General features: G+C 40.7%; 1 protein-coding gene and 1 long non-coding RNA gene across 2 annotated transcripts in view; one reads left to right on the top strand and one right to left on the bottom strand.

Annotated features, from left to right (window-relative positions):
• The window catches only part of LOC118241580 (uncharacterized), a 15,882-nt gene extending 2,448 nt beyond the window's left edge, over nucleotides 1-13,434 (bottom strand). The window contains exons 1-4 of the long non-coding RNA XR_004776211.2: nucleotides 13,304-13,434; nucleotides 10,392-10,436; nucleotides 7,323-10,059; nucleotides 1-1,665 (exon numbers count right to left, since the gene is read on the bottom strand). The exon at nucleotides 1-1,665 is cut by the window's left edge and continues 2,448 nt beyond it. This is a non-coding gene — a long non-coding RNA (uncharacterized LOC118241580). The remainder of the gene's footprint in view (nucleotides 1,666-7,322; nucleotides 10,060-10,391; nucleotides 10,437-13,303) is intronic.
• Nucleotides 10,809-17,733, top strand: ckma (creatine kinase, muscle a). The gene is made up of 8 exons (XM_027029511.3): nucleotides 10,809-10,968; nucleotides 12,849-13,051; nucleotides 13,414-13,568; nucleotides 13,815-13,947; nucleotides 14,258-14,429; nucleotides 14,914-15,037; nucleotides 16,513-16,702; nucleotides 17,246-17,733. The coding sequence occupies exons 2-8, from the start codon at nucleotides 12,859-12,861 to the stop codon at nucleotides 17,422-17,424; spliced, it is 1,146 nt and encodes a 381-aa protein (XP_026885312.3). The 5' UTR covers nucleotides 10,809-10,968; nucleotides 12,849-12,858; the 3' UTR covers nucleotides 17,425-17,733.
• Nucleotides 17,734-18,746: the final 1,013 nt, after the last annotated feature.

Raw genomic sequence — 18,746 nt, 5'->3', positions numbered from 1 at the left:
TACACCTATAGTGAGTAATTACCACTACCAAGCAACTAACAACTAGGTTTAGACAACAAGCCTTGAATTTTACAGAATCTAAGACAAAAGTAAGTGAACTCAGAACCTACCTTAACCAACCAGATGATAATCCAATGAGACAAACCAAAGCACACTGAATCTGATGACTATCATTTGCTTAAAGGTGTTTCCAAGTGTTTATAGGGCAAGCGGCGTGATTGCAAGCTGTTTTATCCAATAGAGGAGGGTTAGACGAAAATGTAGACCCATCGGTTGCCTTATTTAGTCAACCATTTAATGTTTAAAGATCTGCGCACCATGTACTGTCAGTGCTTCAGTGTTGTTAGCAAATAGCCATGCACATTGATTTGACGCTGTTTGGCCAAACCCGTACAACTATAAGAATGATTTGATGATTTTGCCAATACATTTGGACATCATGGAAAGGAAGAGGCTTATTTTAGCTGATGTTTATTTGGAGTTGTTTGGGTGCTGCTAGCATGGACTATCTTTGATGTTTGCATAGCAAATCACTGGATGTTTCCATTCACTGCTGGAAAAATTCGTAATCCTGCTACAAATCATAAGTATAAATGAGAAAGTATACTATTTCTTTACAGTATTACAGCATTTACAGCATTTTCTCCAGCATTTACAGTATTAGCTACAGTATTTTCCCCTAATGATGCTAATAATGATACTATGAAGCCAATATTGTTGTGGAACTTACTAAAGTAACATACTGTGATGTTTTAGCAAAAAGAAACATGCAAACTTGATGTATAGTGATTAATGACTTTGTGTGCATTTGAAGAGGTTTTTGGACACTCTGGAGAAGTCCAGGACACCTAGTGGAAAACATTGTGTAGCTACTTAGTCATTTCATGTATATGCTCAAAACTGTTCAATTTATTACACAAGACCCTGGTGAATCAGGAAATGTAGAGTGTGAGTGAAAATGATACTCCAGCATCAATAGGCACATTATGCACCAAAAAAATCAAAGGCGTTTTATATATTTTAAAACATTTTCTTCTGTATTAGATGAGCTCAAATAGAACCTAAATGATGGACAAATAATCCTGGATGTGAATGGATGTAAAGTGGAGGCCGTGACCAGACAGTCAGGAACCCAGATTTGCCGTAAGCTCCAGTGGTTTCTGAGGTTTGCCAACTTCTATCAGCAGTTCATCCAGTCCTTCAGCACCTTGGCCAGGCCTCTCACTGTCCTGCTCCATGAGCAAGCTAAGTGGTTAAAGTGGAGTCCTGCATTTGCCAGCGCTCCTGTACTGCAGCAACCAGATCCCACTAAGCCCTTTGTCATGAAGGTAGACGTTTCAGACATGGGAGTCTGTGCAGTGTTGTCACAGGTAAAGAGATCAAGCTTAAACCAGTGACGTACTTCTCAGGTAAGCAGATCCCCTTACCCATACCACATCACCCCTGTTCCCATCTGGCAGTGGATTTTGTGCCTGACCTCCCTGCTTCCAAGAGTAACACCATCATCCTTGTCGTCATGGACATATTCTCCAAGATTCATTTGTCTATGCTACCCACCATTCTGGAGATACCTGACCTGGTCTCCCACCACTTCTTCTGACAGTTTGTTCTGCCAGAGAACCTGATAGAGTGGTCCAATTCACATCACATGTAGGGCGGGAGCTCCTAGGGAAGATTAACATCAGGGAGACAAACATTTTATAAGAACAACAAATGTTTAGTCAAACAAAAGAAAAGTCAGCTATCCCCTATACTAGTGTAGGCCTAGTGCTTCTTGGTGGAACTAGAGGTTTAAGTATGCCGTGACTGACTATGGTGTGTGAAATGTTACCAAGTCAGTGTAATGTGTTGCACTCATTATTTTTGTGGGTGTAATTGTGTGTTTCCTAGGCTTGTTTCATTGTCTAGGGTGTGTTTTGGGGAGCATTGTGGAGGTGATAATTTTATTATACATATTAATTTAGGTCTATGTATGAGCCTTGAGTGGCTACCCAGGCAGCAAGATCCATGTTGGTACTCCTGAAACTTGAAGGTCAGTGTAGGCTCCTTCTGACCAGATTCTCACAGGTCTGAGTGACTCATTCATGGGAGGTGGGGGGTCGGCGGGCAAGGGTTAAGCATTTGATCCATTGGTGTAAGCATGTTTTTATATGCTATTTCCAATAGATCCTGTAGGCTGAATTCTGTATGTGCATGACCAGATTGAAAAAATGACTATACATACTTTAAGAAATTTTAAAATATAAATATAACAAGAGGTGAATTACAACCCCAGTGGACATATCTGAGATCAGAGTGCTGCCTACTGCACTTCAAACCAAGACTAGGGGGTGGATCCCAGTGCAGAGCTAAAGTCGGACGTAACTAAATGCTTGTGGTAACTGGCACACAGCTAAATGAGTTTCCATCCCAACACAAGGAAGAGGTTTATGGTTAGGGAGTGGGGTGCGTCAAAGGCCTGTGCAAAGGCAGAGAAAGGAAGGATAGATAAATAAAATAAAGCATTCTCTTTCTGATTACTGTTTTGCATTTGGATTTTTGAGCATTATGGGTTTGTTTGTTTTTCCAAAAGCAAAATCATGTAGACTTCTTTGTCTACACTTACACTGACCACCCTAGAGAACAGTGAGTAATATAGAGCAAAACCTGAGAAGAGATTACCAAAGGGAACCAGCTTTGGTTAGAGAGACCAGCACGTAATGGAGGGAACTCAAGACTGAGCATGTAGGCAACCTTCAAGCAGGCTTTAAATAGGCTTAGTCACAGGTGAAGGTGGTTGCCAATAATTACTAATAACTGATAACTCACTGTCTCCCTCTGTTGTTGAGATTCTGCTCTTTACAATAAGTAAATGTGAAAGATGGACTCCATGTTACAGCAATCCTGTGATTCATAACTGCCAATCCTGACAAAGTAACTCTGACCTTTTAAATTTGACCCTAATAATTTGAGAATCTTTCCTGATAGTCCAACCCAAGTTTCCAACATGCAAGAAATACTCTGTGGCTTACAGTGTCAAATGTAGCACTAAGATCAAGTGATACCAGATCTGACATTTTACCAGAGACATTGTACAGTAAAAATAATTAAAATTGTGGTTAAAAATAATTTTACTAATTACATGGTCTGTAATTGTTGAACAGAGACACATAAAGAGTTCTCTTTTTGAAGAACAGCTTAATGGCTGCTGTTTTTTAAATTAATTTTGAGAAAATGTCTGAAAAGGGCAAGTTATATACTACTGCAGATCAGCTGCTACTGAGACTGCAAATGATGAACTCTGTACTAAACTTCCACTAACTGCCCACAAAAAAGACTGAAGACTCACCTCTTCACTGATCTATTAAAATATTGTCTGCTTCATTCCAAAACCACATAGATAGCCCTCTACTATATAGATAAAGGTAACTGCATGCCAACAAAAATGAAAGGTTTAATTTTGGTAAAAATTAAAGTGGTTTAGCCTCATTTCAGTTCTGTGTGCCTCTTGGTGTCTGTGGCACAGGAATGTAGTTTGTCTCTCACTGTGTTATGACTGTGAGTGTATTTGTCTCTCAATGTGCTTTGCCTGTCTGTGAGTGTGTTTCTTGGCTGTGTGATTCTAGAGATTGCCTTTCTTTACCTGCAAGGTAACTGCACAGTGCCTCAAGTAAGTGGATCCACAGCCAAGCCTGAGATGGACTACCAAAGAAGTGAGCATGGTGTCCGATTCTAATTCAGCAGCCATCACTGAAAACATCTCCAGTGATTTGTGTTCACATTTGGGGTCAGACCCAGCAGCAAGACACTTAGAGGGTAGCCAAAGTCCAGGGCTGGGGGATTACAGCTGACTTTATGTAATGTGAACCTTGTGAAGTGGGTTGGGGGGGGGTGTTCAAGACTGGGGAATGTGTTAACCACACTTAGAACTCAAGATCCATGGGTTTCTTTTCAATAAAGAACATAACATGTTTGAATAAGAAAACACACATATACACAGTGGGCACACTGAGAATATATAGATGTACGTGCACACACACACACACACACACACACACAAACACACATACACACACACACACACACACGTACATACACGCATACACACGCATACATACACACGCATACATACACATACACACGCATACATACACACGCATACATACACATACACAGGCACACACATACACACACACGCACGCATACATACACACACACACATATGCACACACACACACACACGCACACGCACAATCACACACACACACACACACACACACACACACACAGAGCCACACTAATCACCTTCTGCAACCACTATTCTGCTCCCAAACAACCACTTATTGATTACCACATTATCACTCCCACTCTCCCTATTTGAACCCCACAGGTGTCATACTCCAGCACTTCACATTTAGATTACTACAGACTAAAGCCAAGCCACTGTTCCTGTCACAACTACTCCACATTATTGTGGCCTTTTTCACCTTTTACAGTGTTTTACTGTGGTGTTTTGGTGTTAATAAAACAGCTTTTTTTTTTGTCCATCACTCATCTCATTCCTGTGTTGAAATGTTACAGGGGCTTTATTCTAATGAAGAAATAACTCATCAGCTAAATCTTCAGTCAGATCAGGAGTATTGCTGGGTTTAAGGAAATATAAAAATGAAGGTAGCATCGACAAACCACAATTCTAATATGGTTAACTGTTAATTAAAATAAATTAGCCATTAGTAATTACAAGTTAGCAATTAGAATGTTATAATTCAAAAGTGGAATGCAATATTTCTGTGCAGTTCAAATCAAATCTCAAAAATGTATTTGTCATGGTTGGCACCTCCTAGCATCCTGTCTCCATCATTTCCCTGTCTCATGTCATTTCTTTTTCTCCTCCTCTTATGAGTGTCACCTGTATCTTGCTTAGTTCTCATTAGCCCTCGTTAGTCTACATATACACGTCCTGTATTTTCAGTTATCTATGCCTCTTTCATGTTTGCCCTGCTTATGGTATTTGTTACCCTAGCCTCTGTCATGTTCTTGTTTCATTGTTATTGATGTAAACCTCAAAACATGTGTTTTGTTTCTTTTTATTTACTATGTGATCTCATACTCTCCTTTTTAGTTCTATGATAATAATAATAATAATAATAATAATAATGAATATGACTCTGGACAGTTATTATGACTCTGATTCTGGATATGCCTTTAATAAACCTCACTCTTCTCAGCATTTGTGTCTGCCTCATAGTTGCTCTGCGTTAAAGTATTACACATGTGAAGGGTAACTTTGATTAAGTTTACATTTTCTGTAGCCTAACTGAAGGGAAACTTCTTTTAGGAAGCTCCAGCCCTACCATGAACCAATATATGAACAAGCTGGAAAACAGACATTATATGCATTAAATATATACAAAGATAATATGCATTAAATATTATATATGAAGATTATATGCATTACTATATGGAGAGTTTCAATTTGTAACTCCACTTTTATGCATAGTTCAACCTGAGTATTAGTATTGCATGCTATTGCAAACATTTCTGAATGTTCCACGATTTGCTAAGGGTGACACCACCTCTCACCCTGCTGGGTGTTTGGCATGGGCGTAACTTTGCTTTGAAGAGTACTGAGGGCAAGAATTTGGACCGGGTATTGCACTCAGAGCACTTCAGCTGCCCCTCAGAGTCATGTTCCCTTCAGACACACATGCTCACTGAAAGCTCAGCACTGTGGCTGAAAGGAAAAGGTTCACCAAAGGTTTTATGGTCGTGTTTGTCATGCCTACTAGTGTTGAGTAATACAATAAGTAGTAGCACGGTTATAAGTAGCATGGTTTAAAATATATTTGTATTAGTTGTTTTCTATATATTTTGATCAAAGATAATTTGCTTTGTTAGAATGTTTATTTTGATGGAAAAATCATGTGACTTTACTGCAGCTGTTCTGAGTTTTTACATGAGGCTCATGTGCAATGCCAGCCCTTGGTCACATGTCACACTAGAGGTGTGTGCTGGACAAAGACACTTTTCCACATGATCTTAGTACTGTTGTCATAGACCTTTGAGATAGGTATCTGTAGCAAGCTGTTATATAAAATATTTTCAGAAAGTGGTGAGAAAATCAGCCATTTCAGAAAGTGGTGGAGATACGTCCTCATATGTGTCCACAGTGTTCCTAGTGTAAATTACGTCTATGGTGACTCGGGTTGCCTGCACTTCCAAATGCCAAGGGTATTATTAGCAACTGCAGCTTGCACACACACTGCTACTACACAGTACTCACACAGTGCTCCCTCACATGAGGTGCACACACACGCACACACAGACACATAATCTTCATAAAGATTCCATGCAAGGCGACTTCAACATTGGCCCCACTTCCACTTTCTCTTTCTAAATTGTATGTGTCTGACAATTGATTACCTGTTAACAATACTTGACAATTGCTTCAACCACCCACCTTAAAGATAAAAGCAAAGATCTCTGCTAGTAAACTTTATGTTGGAAGGTATGAACAGGCTCCTGTGTCTGTAACTCATCACAGCTCCATTGCCCTATGTCAGTAACCCAGTACACAGAGTACTGTGCCAATAACCCTGCACACATTGTACTGTGTCTGTAACCCAGCAAACAGTGTACTGTATCAGTAACCCAGCACACAATATACTGTATCAGTAGCCCAGCACACAGTGCACTGTCTGTAACCCAGCACACACTGTAATGTGTCTGTAATCTAGCACACAATGTACTGTGTCTGTAATCCAGCATAGTTCCATTGTGCTGTGTCTGTAATCCAGCACAGCTCCAGTGTACAGTATAAAAAACATTAGGGACAAAAAATTAGTACCTTGGTATAATTATCACATTTGCAATTTAAAAGAGCACACTTGCAAAAATTTAAATGTTAATAGAACCACAATGAGTTTGTAGTCTTTCAGCTTGCATGGAAGGGGAGCCTTAACCATAGAAAAGCACTTATTACAAACAGCTTCTCTCTCGACCCTAATAGAACATTTAAAAATAATCCAAGGTTCTTATTTAGTACAATTGTACATTTAACTAGGACACCAAACTGACACCAAAACACATTAGAGATAACATTCAAAGTATTAATGTGACATTGGGCAGTTACTTAGAGATTTTGAACAACCAAGCCAAAAAAGCTCCCACACTATGGAATAAACTTCCTGTAAATGTTCGAGACTCAGACACAGTCTCAGTATTTAAGGCTAAAACCTCTGTAAAGTCAGGCATTTTATTTACTACATCTTAAAGGTGTAGAGCTGGTGGTAAATGGGCACTGAGTTCTGGTAAACTGGGATGTTATGATGCTGTCACTTCACCTCTCTTTTGTAACTCTAGTTTGTTGACTGAAAGCGGCAGAGTCCTGATGTTCCAGGGTGCCCTCATGCCTGTGGTTTCTTCTGGCTCTTTCCTTTTAGCTGTGCTGCTAGAGCTAGATCTGCTAGAGTCCATCATTGCACATTATATTTCCCTAATTTATACACCTTCATACTTTGACATGCCTAATAATCTATTCTTTCTTTCTGCCAGGGTACACCTACTCCTGATGTCATGTTGCTACTGAACCTCAACCTGTCTCAGCTGCTGTGGCTCTTCCCACCACCCCCTGATGCTCCCCTGCTGTGGCTCCTCCCACCACCCCCTGCTGCCCCATGCTGTGGCTCCTCCCACCACCCCCTGATGCCCCCCCCTGCTGTGGCTCCTCCCACCACCCCTTTCCCTTGACAGACGTTCTCATGCAAGATGGGTTTTGGACACGTACACCACTGAAACCAGACTAGGACTTCTAGAAAAGCGAAATAGACATTCAATGCTTATTTCATTATTACTATTATTGCTTTCTCTCACTATATATTTTGCTATTTTTTGTTTTATTACTTTATTTTATTGTTGCTATTATTGTAGTGTTGTTGTCGGCCAGCGGAGGATGGGCCCCTGCCCCTTTTGAGTCTTGGTTCTTCTCTAGGTTTCTTCCTCATGCTCTAGTTAGTTTTCCTTCCCACTGCCACATTTGGCTTTCTTACTGTGGGCTTGGACTCAAGACATTTGTAAAACTACTTGGAAGTGCTATATAAATAAATCTGAAAGACTATAGGTTTACCCGTCCAAGGTCTCTCTGTCTCTTTTTCAATTGTGTAAGTGTCCATGGGTATTGTTTGGCAAGACATACACTTACAGTCTAATTCAGGGAGAGAAGACCCTGCCCACATAATACTCCCAGTATAAATATACTGGTGTTATGAAAGGTGCACACACACACACACACACACACACACACACAGAAAGAGAGAAAGGAATTCTGATGCTTGCATATAACATTAGATGTTTAGAGCTACACTTTGTAGGTTTGGGAAAATGGTTTATCTAGGTTGTTATCAACAGTATCGTGAGCAGTTTAGTTAGAAAAAGGTTCTGCTCTGTAGGAAGCCATGGCAAAAAAAAAACCAACAACAACAACCTATTTGCTGTGCTTTGAAAAGAACCTTTTTGTCTGATTACACATTGATTTGTTATTCTCTGCTACGAGCTATTCACACCTCTGTTCAGTTAATTTGGCAAACTAGCCATCTTTAACCAGTCTCCAGACAGAGCAAAGTAATCAGCTAATTTTAGTGAATTAGCCAGGTAAGGTTAGCTAAAGTCTAAAACTTCATGAAAAAAGTGTACATTGCATTACAAAGATAACATTAAATTCCACAATAATTTGTCTGATTATTTTCAGTAGTTAGCTAGCAAATGAGCAAAAATAATTTATCTGTTCAGAAAACAACAACTAATCTTCTCTTGTGAACCCCTTCAGGTCACTGAGCTGTCACCAACTCTGAAAAGCCAAGCCCATGTTTATTCTAGTCTAAGGTCAAGCTCTGTTACTGTCTCTTTGAGCTTGCCAACTCTATTCAATTCTGTTTCTTTGTTTTGAGCCGTAGGTGAAACCACAGAGGACAACTGGATTTGCTGTGCCAGTGTCTCCATATGCACTGATATCTCTCTTTCCATTCAGTAACTTTCAGTGCTGTGAGCCATGCCCCCTTTACTCATGAGCCCATCAAGGGTTAGGGTTAGGGTTTAGTCAACCAGCCCATCCAGGGTTAGAGTTAAGATTTAGTCAACCAGCCCATCCATGGTTAAGTTTAGGGTTTAGTCAACCAGCCCATCCAGGGATAGGTTTATGGTTAGGGTTTAGTTAACCATCCCATCAAGGGTTAGGGTTAGGGTTTAGTTAACCAGCCAATCAAGGGTTAGGGTTAGGGTTTAGTTAGCTAGTCCATCAAGGGTTAGAGTTAGGGTTTAGTTAACCAGCCCATCAAGGGTTAGGTTTAGGGCTTAGTTAACAAGCCCACCAAGGGTTAGGGTTTAGTTAACCAGCCAATCAAGGTTTATGATTAGGGTTTAGTTAATCAGCCCATCAAGGTCCATTTGGAAGACACACTTTTCCACAGTAAATTACAAAAGTGCTTTGTCATCTTTTCATAGAATGTATCTTAGCCAGTACAAAAGGTTAGAGTCAAATATATCAATGAACTAGAATACTGCTAGATACAGAAGTGAACACTGATACCTAGAAAGAAATGCATGATGAGCACAAATACAATATCAAACAACAATAAGTGAAATACCAAACCAAGTGCTAGAAGTGTTCAATTAATTAATAGTAGTGCAATTTTATTTTAATCAGTCATTTAACATGTAAAGACATCTAACTTGTGCCAACAGACTCTCACCAAATCCTGACAACTTTTGAATTAATATTTCACATTTTATACGATGACTTGCAGCAAAAGGACAAATTTTACCAGATATTACAGTTTTAACAAACAGGTCTTGTATAGTGCAGCTTTAAGGAATTCAGTGATAGCCAGTAATAACTTATAGCAGTATCTATGATTATAATGGCTCCTTTAATAAACCTGTGATTTTAGTTTCATGTATAGAGTGGGAAAACATCCATTCTTTTGCAATTGAGGAGGGTCGCTGATGGATCCACACATTAAGAAACTAAATAAAGCTGGTAGCAGTGGTCAAAAATCTTTTCTTCCAAGACCAGTCAATATCTGTCTGAAAAACCAAGAAGATTTGTATCCAGACAGGATTAAAATGATCAGACAAGTGCCATAATTCCAGCCTCTAATTTTCTGTATTTTCTGATTAGTGTATAAATTAGAGCAATGAAAACACTAAACAGTATGGAACTAAACTGCAGGACTGATATAACTCTAAATGGTGTGGTCTAACCTGTAGAACTGAATATTTTCTTCTTATTATTGTTGGTGTAATAATAATAATAATAATAATAACATTTCACAGCTTGCACTTTGATAACTGCAACTATGCGGTGGGTAATAAAATCTAATCTTGATCATTTTTGAGGTTGAGCATCAGACTCTTACCCTGAGAGCGAAGGTTGGCTGACTCTCTCAGGTTCATTTGTGACCCTGACAAACAAACAGATTTATTTCAACTTACTGAACTCTTCCCAAGTGGAGGGCCAACCCAAAACACACCCCACACACCCACCACACACACACACCCAACCCCCCACACACATACACACCCATCACCACACATCAATCTACACACACACATACACACTCACCCCCACACATACACAAGCTGTCCCTGCATGCATATGCCACTCAGCCTTTTTACATGTCCCCCTCCCCTCCTACCCACTGGACAGCTGTATGGGGTGGAGAGGAAGGGGCTTTGGGGAGAGTGCCAGATCTCAGCAGACACCCCATCTAAGATGACGGAAATGTAAACGCTCAACCCTTTTGTAAGCTAAACTGAGCAAAGAAGGGCCCTGTCCAATCACAAGTTAGATTCTAAAAGGGATCATCCTGTTGCCACAGAGCGTAGCGGTATATAAGGATGAGCTGAACCCTTCTTAACTGGGTGACCCCTATTTCGGCTTTGGTGAACAGGAACTGATCCCAAGGACTGTTACCTCTGTTGTCTCGTGCACAGGTAAAGAAACTGAAAAACTACAACCAACATTCTTTGAAAGTAGTAGAATTCAGGATTGTTGCTGAAATAGTGATTTGGAAATATAAATAGGAGACCCAAGATGAGTTTCAGTGAAACCTCTAGAAAAATTAAATAGATGTCATCAGAAGAATACCTTAAAATGCTCTTTTTACATATAATTTCCCTAACTGATAAAAGCTTAGTGGATATGCTGCACAAAATGTAATTTACTTACTCCACAGTAATCCTTATGTATTGTTTACAGTAACTTTGGTAAATTTGATATTTTAATGAATGAAACTGTGAAACAAAATGTATTCATTTCTAATTGGTTTAGGGCTGTACTAATACTGGTGGTCTCCAGTGTAGCAGGTGGATTTAAGAGTGCCTTAAAGTGGGAGAGAGGGTGGTCCTAGTGGTTATATTTCTACTGTACAGCTGTCTGCCCATAACTCAGCTGACAGCCTGTGGTTTGACCTGTGGGACCACAGATTTGCTAAGGGCAAAAAAAGGATACATTTTTATCAATGTACTCTGATCTAAAGTTTCCGCTATCTACACATTTTTGATTGTTTGCATATAAAAGCCAAAAAAACCCTGATCCGGAATCAGCACTCTTCCTCTCTTTTTCTCCAGATAAATATAGACTGGTGCTGCTATGCCTTCACTTAGAAAGGGTCTCTTCCTGTGGCTATTTTCAGACCTTAGTCATGTGCTGGTCATATCAGACATGGTCCTGTCTCTCTGCAGGACCCAATGAATTAAAGGCTACATTATCTGGCAATAAGGTGCTGATGGAAATTCAGATCCAGAACCATTTAAGGCTAAGCAGAGGTTTTTGGGCTGCAAATCTTTTAATTTGACTGACAAAGGTGAACATGGTTGCGGATTAGGATTACATAAGGAGCCTTTCACACAACACAGGCTGCACTGTATGTTTCTATACTGAACCAACAAGACCATGCAACTCTTCACTGACACAGACAGTTATGCAGTATGTGATGTAAGAAACCTGCCTGAGATGCTTAGGGTCCCAGAGAAGGTCCATGTAAGACACAGGGCAGCATATGAAGGGTTACAATCGTTGTGTGGCTGTGTGTAGGTCAGTGCCTTGAGATTTTGAACCAGGGTGCAGCATGAGGGCATTATGCCACAATACACTCTTAAAGTGTGTGTGTGTGTGTGTGTGATTGGAACATGATGTTTTCTGTGTAGTGAGACTGGATGTAATGTGAGAATAAGGGAGAGAGATAGGCACTATCGCAAAAATAGATGCCTCTCCAACTGGACCCTAGAGTAACTCTAACCTTAACCCTAACCCTAGAGTAACTCTAACCCTAACCCTAACCCTAGAGTAACTCTAACCCTAACCCTTTCTCAGCCATATCAAATGACAGCTGAAGAGCTAGAGGCTGTCAACCGACTGAGAATTCTATAATATTTACAGCTGTTTGTGTAGATGCTGTGTTGTGTGCTCTTAAAAGCTTGACTGGAGTAACTCCTTACAAACCCAGCAGCAGTTATCTGGTGTTAGTGGTAATTTATTTAAAAACATCATTGGTTTTAAGGTTTCCAGCACTGACAGGTAAATGTAAATGTAAATGACAGACGTAGCAGATAACGATTGTGCAGACCCTACCGGTTACCTAGGACAAATCTTACATTACTGAGGAAAGAACATAAAAACAACTTTTAAAACAAAAATTGTGAGTACTTGAGTGGCTTATTATACACACCTATTATCTTTCTCAAATGACAAAGGTACAGTAAAAATCTCTCTTCACTCATTAAAGTATCAGCACAATTATATAACAAGATTTTATGACTTAAAATTTTAATTCATTTCATCCTGTCTCAACCTTTATTCCATACAATGCCAGAAACGCAATCATGCCTTTCGGAAACACCCACAACAACTTTAAGCTCAACTTCTCTGTGGACGATGAGTATCCCGACCTTTCTAAGCACAACAACCACATGGCCAAGGCGCTGACCAAGGAGATATACGCCAAGCTGAGAAACAAACAGACACCCACTGGCTTCACACTGGACGATATCATTCAGACCGGTGTTGACAACCCTGGTGAGTGGAGAAGGAACCAGTGTTGCTAGTTTATTTCCAGCAGCTAGAGTCTTGTGACCCATTTTACAGGTTATTAAGGTGTCACTGGGTCAAAAACAGCCATAATCCAACAATGTAACTTATTTGAGGGTTTACCGAATAGCTGATTCATTGAGAATGCTCATGTGCCAGTTGGAAAATTACACCACACAGGCTTCACATAATTGAAAAAAAGCAGTTTGTATATTCTGACCAGAATGGCATTTATCTCACATTCATCTCATGAGTCCTGGGTGTTGCTTTGTCTCAGTCTGATTGGTTAACTGCCCTCAGCCCCTGCTTTGGCTCGGTCTGATTGTGCTCTGCCTCTGTGTTTTTCCCAGGTCACCCCTTCATCATGACTGTTGGTTGCATAGCTGGGGATGAGGAAAGCTACGAGGTGTTTAAGGACCTCTTTGACCCCGTCATCTGTGACCGCCATGGAGGATACAAAGTTACAGACAAGCACAAGACTGACCTGAACTTTGAGAACCTGAAGGTCAGTCAGTTTTAGCCAAAACTATCCAAGCCTATGTGTGATAAGTACACTCATTTAAAAAGTTGGTTTTAATACTTTACTAAATAATGGTAATAAAATATAACCTTAACAAGCAATGGTCCATATGTAAAACTTAATTAAACATTAATTTGATGCAAAAGCTTAGAATATTAACAAACAGAACTGTTTTAATCGCACTAGTGTGAACCAGACGTATTTGTGGATTTTGCACCTTGTTCTTCACAGGGAGGTGATGACCTTGACCCCAACTATGTTCTGAGCAGCCGCGTTCGTACTGGACGCAGCATCAAGGGTTACGCCCTCCCCCCCCACAACAGCCGTGGAGAGCGCAGAGCTGTGGAGAAGCTGTCTGTTGAGGGTGAGGCTCCTCAGAGACCCCCCACCCCACCGCCCAAACTCAATAAAAATGGAAGCATGGAAACACAAACACAAATGTCATTAATTAAACTGTTGCAGTGCTTGGTTATTTTTCTTGTCATAGAGATTGTAATGGTAGTATCTTAATAATACAGGTATATTTATGTAATATAAATATGAATGGTACACCTTATTTATATTGTACTTTTCATACTTTTCAACTGTTGTTTTTTAAATCTTATACTACTAATTAAATAGAATAAAAAGAATGTATACACATATAACAATAATAAAATGCTTCTTCATTTAAGCTCTGAACAGTCTGGATGGTGAGTTCAAGGGTAAGTACTACCCCCTCAAGTCCATGACTGATGCTGAACAGGAGCAGCTCATCGCAGACCACTTCCTGTTTGACAAGCCTGTCTCCCCCCTGCTGCTGGCTGCAGGAATGGCCCGTGACTGGCCTGACGCCAGAGGCATCTGGTGAGTAAAAGAAGGGTGTAGGGGTAGGGTTAGGGTGAGAGTATAGGGCCCATGATTAGACTTGAGCTATGGCATTTAGAGTGTGTGAACCAAGTTAAATTATAGGGTGCAGGCTTCATGGTTAGGTGGAGAGTGTAAGTTTGTGAACAGTATAAAATACTGTGGGTACGATGCATCATAAGGGTAAGGTGTAGTGTGTATTACTGGGACCAGAGTACAGCATGCATGAGGGCAAGACTTAGGGTGTGGCATTGCTGCACTTAGTATATACTTGAACATAACAGGCATGCCCAATTTTAATCTAACGCACCTGGACATAACACTGCGATACTACTGAAGGATTTGAGTTCAGGGTTGTTACTAAACTGTACAGGGTAGAAGATCTCCAGGCCCAGATGCAGGCAGGCTCAGAGTTAGGGGTTAGAGCTTGAAGAATCAGGCACACAGCTCGTTCTCTCCTCAGTCTGTCTGCCTCTTCCATCAGGCACAACGAAAACAAGACCTTCCTGGTGTGGGTGAACGAGGAGGACCACCTCCGTGTCATCTCCATGCAGAAGGGCGGGAACATGAAAGAGGTCTTCAGACGCTTCTGTGTTGGTCTGAACACGGTACAGAATGCGCGCGCGCGCGCACACACACACACACACACACACACACACACACACACACACTATGTAACTAACACTACACTATGAAGTCAATATGCACGTATATGTATGCAAAAACAGTTACTTTTGTACAACGTATGTGTGAGCTGCTAATCAGTGCTACTCACGGTAACTGTAAACCCAAAGAAATCACAGAGGAAACAAGTATGGATGGAACATCCACTCGACTTCTATCTGGCTTCTAGATAGCAAATAAAAATACTATGTCGCGTTCTACTGCCCCCTAGAAATAGGAGTCAGAAAACCAAAATACGTGCCCAATTTCTTTACATCTCTCACACAAACACATTAATGTGCTAATGCTTACCATTAAATACGACTGATTTAATAAAAACTGGATCGCTACTGCTAACCAGTGAAAAGTGAGGTCACTGGAAGTGTTTAATCCGCTATGTTGCTCTGCCCAAAAATATCGGTACATTGTTTCTTCTAGGGAGGAAAACTCAGATTTTCAGTGAAGAGAATGTGACACAGGTCCACAGGCAGTAATTTACTTTCAACACTTTACGGCTGTATGGCTCATATGTATTATGAAGTGCTTGTTTTAGCTAATAATTAGTTACCACCCATTCAGCTGCTATCTAGGCAGCACTGGTAACCGTCGGGTTTAAAATAGTTTCCTTGCAACTGATCCAACGTTAATTTAGTTCACCTGATGGCTAATACTGATACCATTAGTTTGTACAGAAACTAAAACTGGAAAGTCTTAATAAAGTTAGCTGACCTTAGCTTGCTAGCTAACCGAGGGACTATTGCTAACAGCAAAAGACTACATAAGATGAATAATAAAAACTTTGAGTCAAACTAAAATTACTGATATAAAAGCTTGTTTCTTACCTTATCATGTTTGCATGGGGGACAAGGTCCCCAACAGTACTACCCTGAAGAGCTGAATGTTACACTGTCTTCTTCTGTTTTCAACCAAATACAAATAAATGCCGCTAAACTAATTAAAGGACCTTGTAGTTTATGGCGGCTGGATAAAACAGTTTTAAAGCAGGGAGACTGGATGTGTGATATATTGATGAAATAATCGATTTTAATATAATAATATATTAAATAATATTAATAATTTGGCATATCAATATGGTGGCGCTGTAGCTTCAGGATTATTGTCATTAGCAATCAAATTCATTACAGATCAGTGCATCTTAAATGTATTTTTAGATGAATGGTTCTTATAAACCTTTATTATCGATAAGAGAAGACACTTCCACTTTAAAGTGATCTGATCCATACAAGAATGAGCAAGATATTAAATTATTCAGCATTCTGAGTTTTTTTTACTGAAAATTTGAGTTTTGTTGTTATCGCCATTTTAACTTTGGACTTCCGCAGCTTTCTAGTTAAGACCCAGATGCATCATTACTGTAGTAATGCAGCTATGTTCATTTCTGCTATTTTTTGTACGGTAGATTGAAGAGGTGTTCAAGAAGCATAATCATGGATTCATGTGGAATGAACATCTGGGCTTCATCCTGACCTGCCCGTCAAACCTCGGCACAGGTCTGCGTGGAGGGGTCCACGTGAAGCTGCCCAAACTCAGTGAACACCCCAAATTTGAGGAGATCTTGAACAGACTGCGCCTGCAGAAACGTGGCACAGGCACGAGGCACACACACACCCACACACACACACACACACACACACACACACACCCACACACACACACACACACATACACGCTCATACACTCTCTTTCTCTCACACACATACACACTCATACACATTCTCTCTCTCTCTCACACACACACACACACACACACACACACACACACTCACACACACGCTCATACTCTCTCTCTCTCTCTCACACACACATACACACTCATACATTCTCTCTCTCTCACACACACACTCTCTCACACACAAACACACGCTCATACTCTCTCTCTCTCTCTCTCTCTCACACACACATACACGCTCATACACTCTCTCTCTCTCTCACACACACACACACACACTCTCTCACACACAAACACACGCTCATACTCTCTCTCTCTCTCTCTCTCTCTCACACACACACATATACGCTCATACACTCTCTCTCTCTCTCTCTCTCTCTCTCTCTCTCTCTCTCTCTCTCTCTCTCACACACACACACACACCACACATATTCACACTTCCCACCTTTCTCTTCCCCCTCAGGTGGTGTGGACACAGCCTCAGTGGGTGGTGTGTTTGACATCTCCAACGCTGACCGTATCGGCTCCTCAGAGGTGGACCAGGTGCAGTGCGTGGTGGACGGGGTCAAGCTCATGATTGAAATGGAAAAGAAACTGGAGAAAGGAGAGGCCATTGACAGCATGATCCCTGCCCAGAAGTAGAGCGATTCCCTCTTTTCTTTCCTCATGTTCCTTCCATTTCTTCTTTTTTTACATCTATCCATCAGGCAGAATGCTGCTTCACTGAAACTCTGCTTGACTCTTGGTTCTGTCATTTTCTTCTTGTTCTTTTCCTTTCTCTTTTTTGACATTTCCCTCTGTTGTCTGCACTGCTCAGTGTTTCAGTTCACCTTGGGATCAGGTTCATGGCGCAGGTCTCGAGGCCCAGCGTCATTTGTTTCACCTTCAGTTCAAACTGGTTGTAAAAATTCAATTAGTCAAAAGCTCAATAAAAGTACCCCATGAAACACACACCTGTGCATCTTCTCTGTCCTTGGCAAACTCAAACCATGGAGTTCAGAGGTCAGCACTCAGAGCCCCAGGTCAGCGTTTCCTCTGCTTGGCCCATTCTCAGTGTGACAAGTGACTTGTGAGCTGAACTAAGTGTTAGAGCAGGAAAACTCAGTTGGAGGTGCTATTTATGACTGATGGTTAGGGTTCAGGGTTCTGGTTAGGGTTTAGGGTTTGGGTTTAGAGTTTAGGGTTTAGGGTTTAGGGTAAGGGTTTAGGGTTAGGGTTAGGACCTGTTTTCACAATCTTAGGCCTGTAAAACCACCCTTTCCCATATATTCATGAAAAAAATACCATAATGACATGAAGTGTACCCATATACCCCTTATAATGGCACTGCTATTCAAGCACAACAGTGTTACATTACCTTGATACAGACACTGCATTACCTGCCTTAGTATTTGGGTAAAGGAGGCCATATAAACACAGTTAAACTAACATATCCAGCAACAAAATATTACACCACAAAGTTGGAAATCAAACATGTATATTTTAAGGGCGGTCCAAACATGTTTCAATGAAAAACGCAGGTGATAATTCCATCAGTAACATTTTATTTCTCTCCAGTTCTTTTGTCTCCATTTCTTATTTGCCAGAGGTGCGCAGACTTCTGGAAAAACAAAATCAAACAAATTCTTCTTGCAAATCATCTGAACCCATCTGAACTTGGTGGGACCGATCAATCCTGTCTGTCTGTCATGATCTCTTAATCATACTGCATATTAAAATAATGCTTTATGAGAAACAGCATGCCATCGAGTCAAACACCCCCCCACACACACTTCCACACCTCCAATGATTTTGTCAAACCTGTTACACACACACACACACACACACACACACACACACACACACACACACACACACACACACACACACACACACATTTTCTGTCTCTGATCAAGCTCTTGCTCTCTCTTTCTCTCTCTCCCCTTTTCCCTCTCTTGCAAAGTCCTGCAGGACTGTATGTTACT

This window comes from Electrophorus electricus, chromosome 8, assembly GCF_041902795.1.
Source record: "Electrophorus electricus isolate QZ-2024a chromosome 8, ASM4190279v1, whole genome shotgun sequence".
NCBI lineage: Eukaryota > Metazoa > Chordata > Actinopteri > Gymnotiformes > Gymnotidae > Electrophorus > Electrophorus electricus.
The sequence above is the reverse complement of the archived record's forward strand: the minus strand, read 5'-3'. Positions and strand labels throughout refer to the sequence as shown.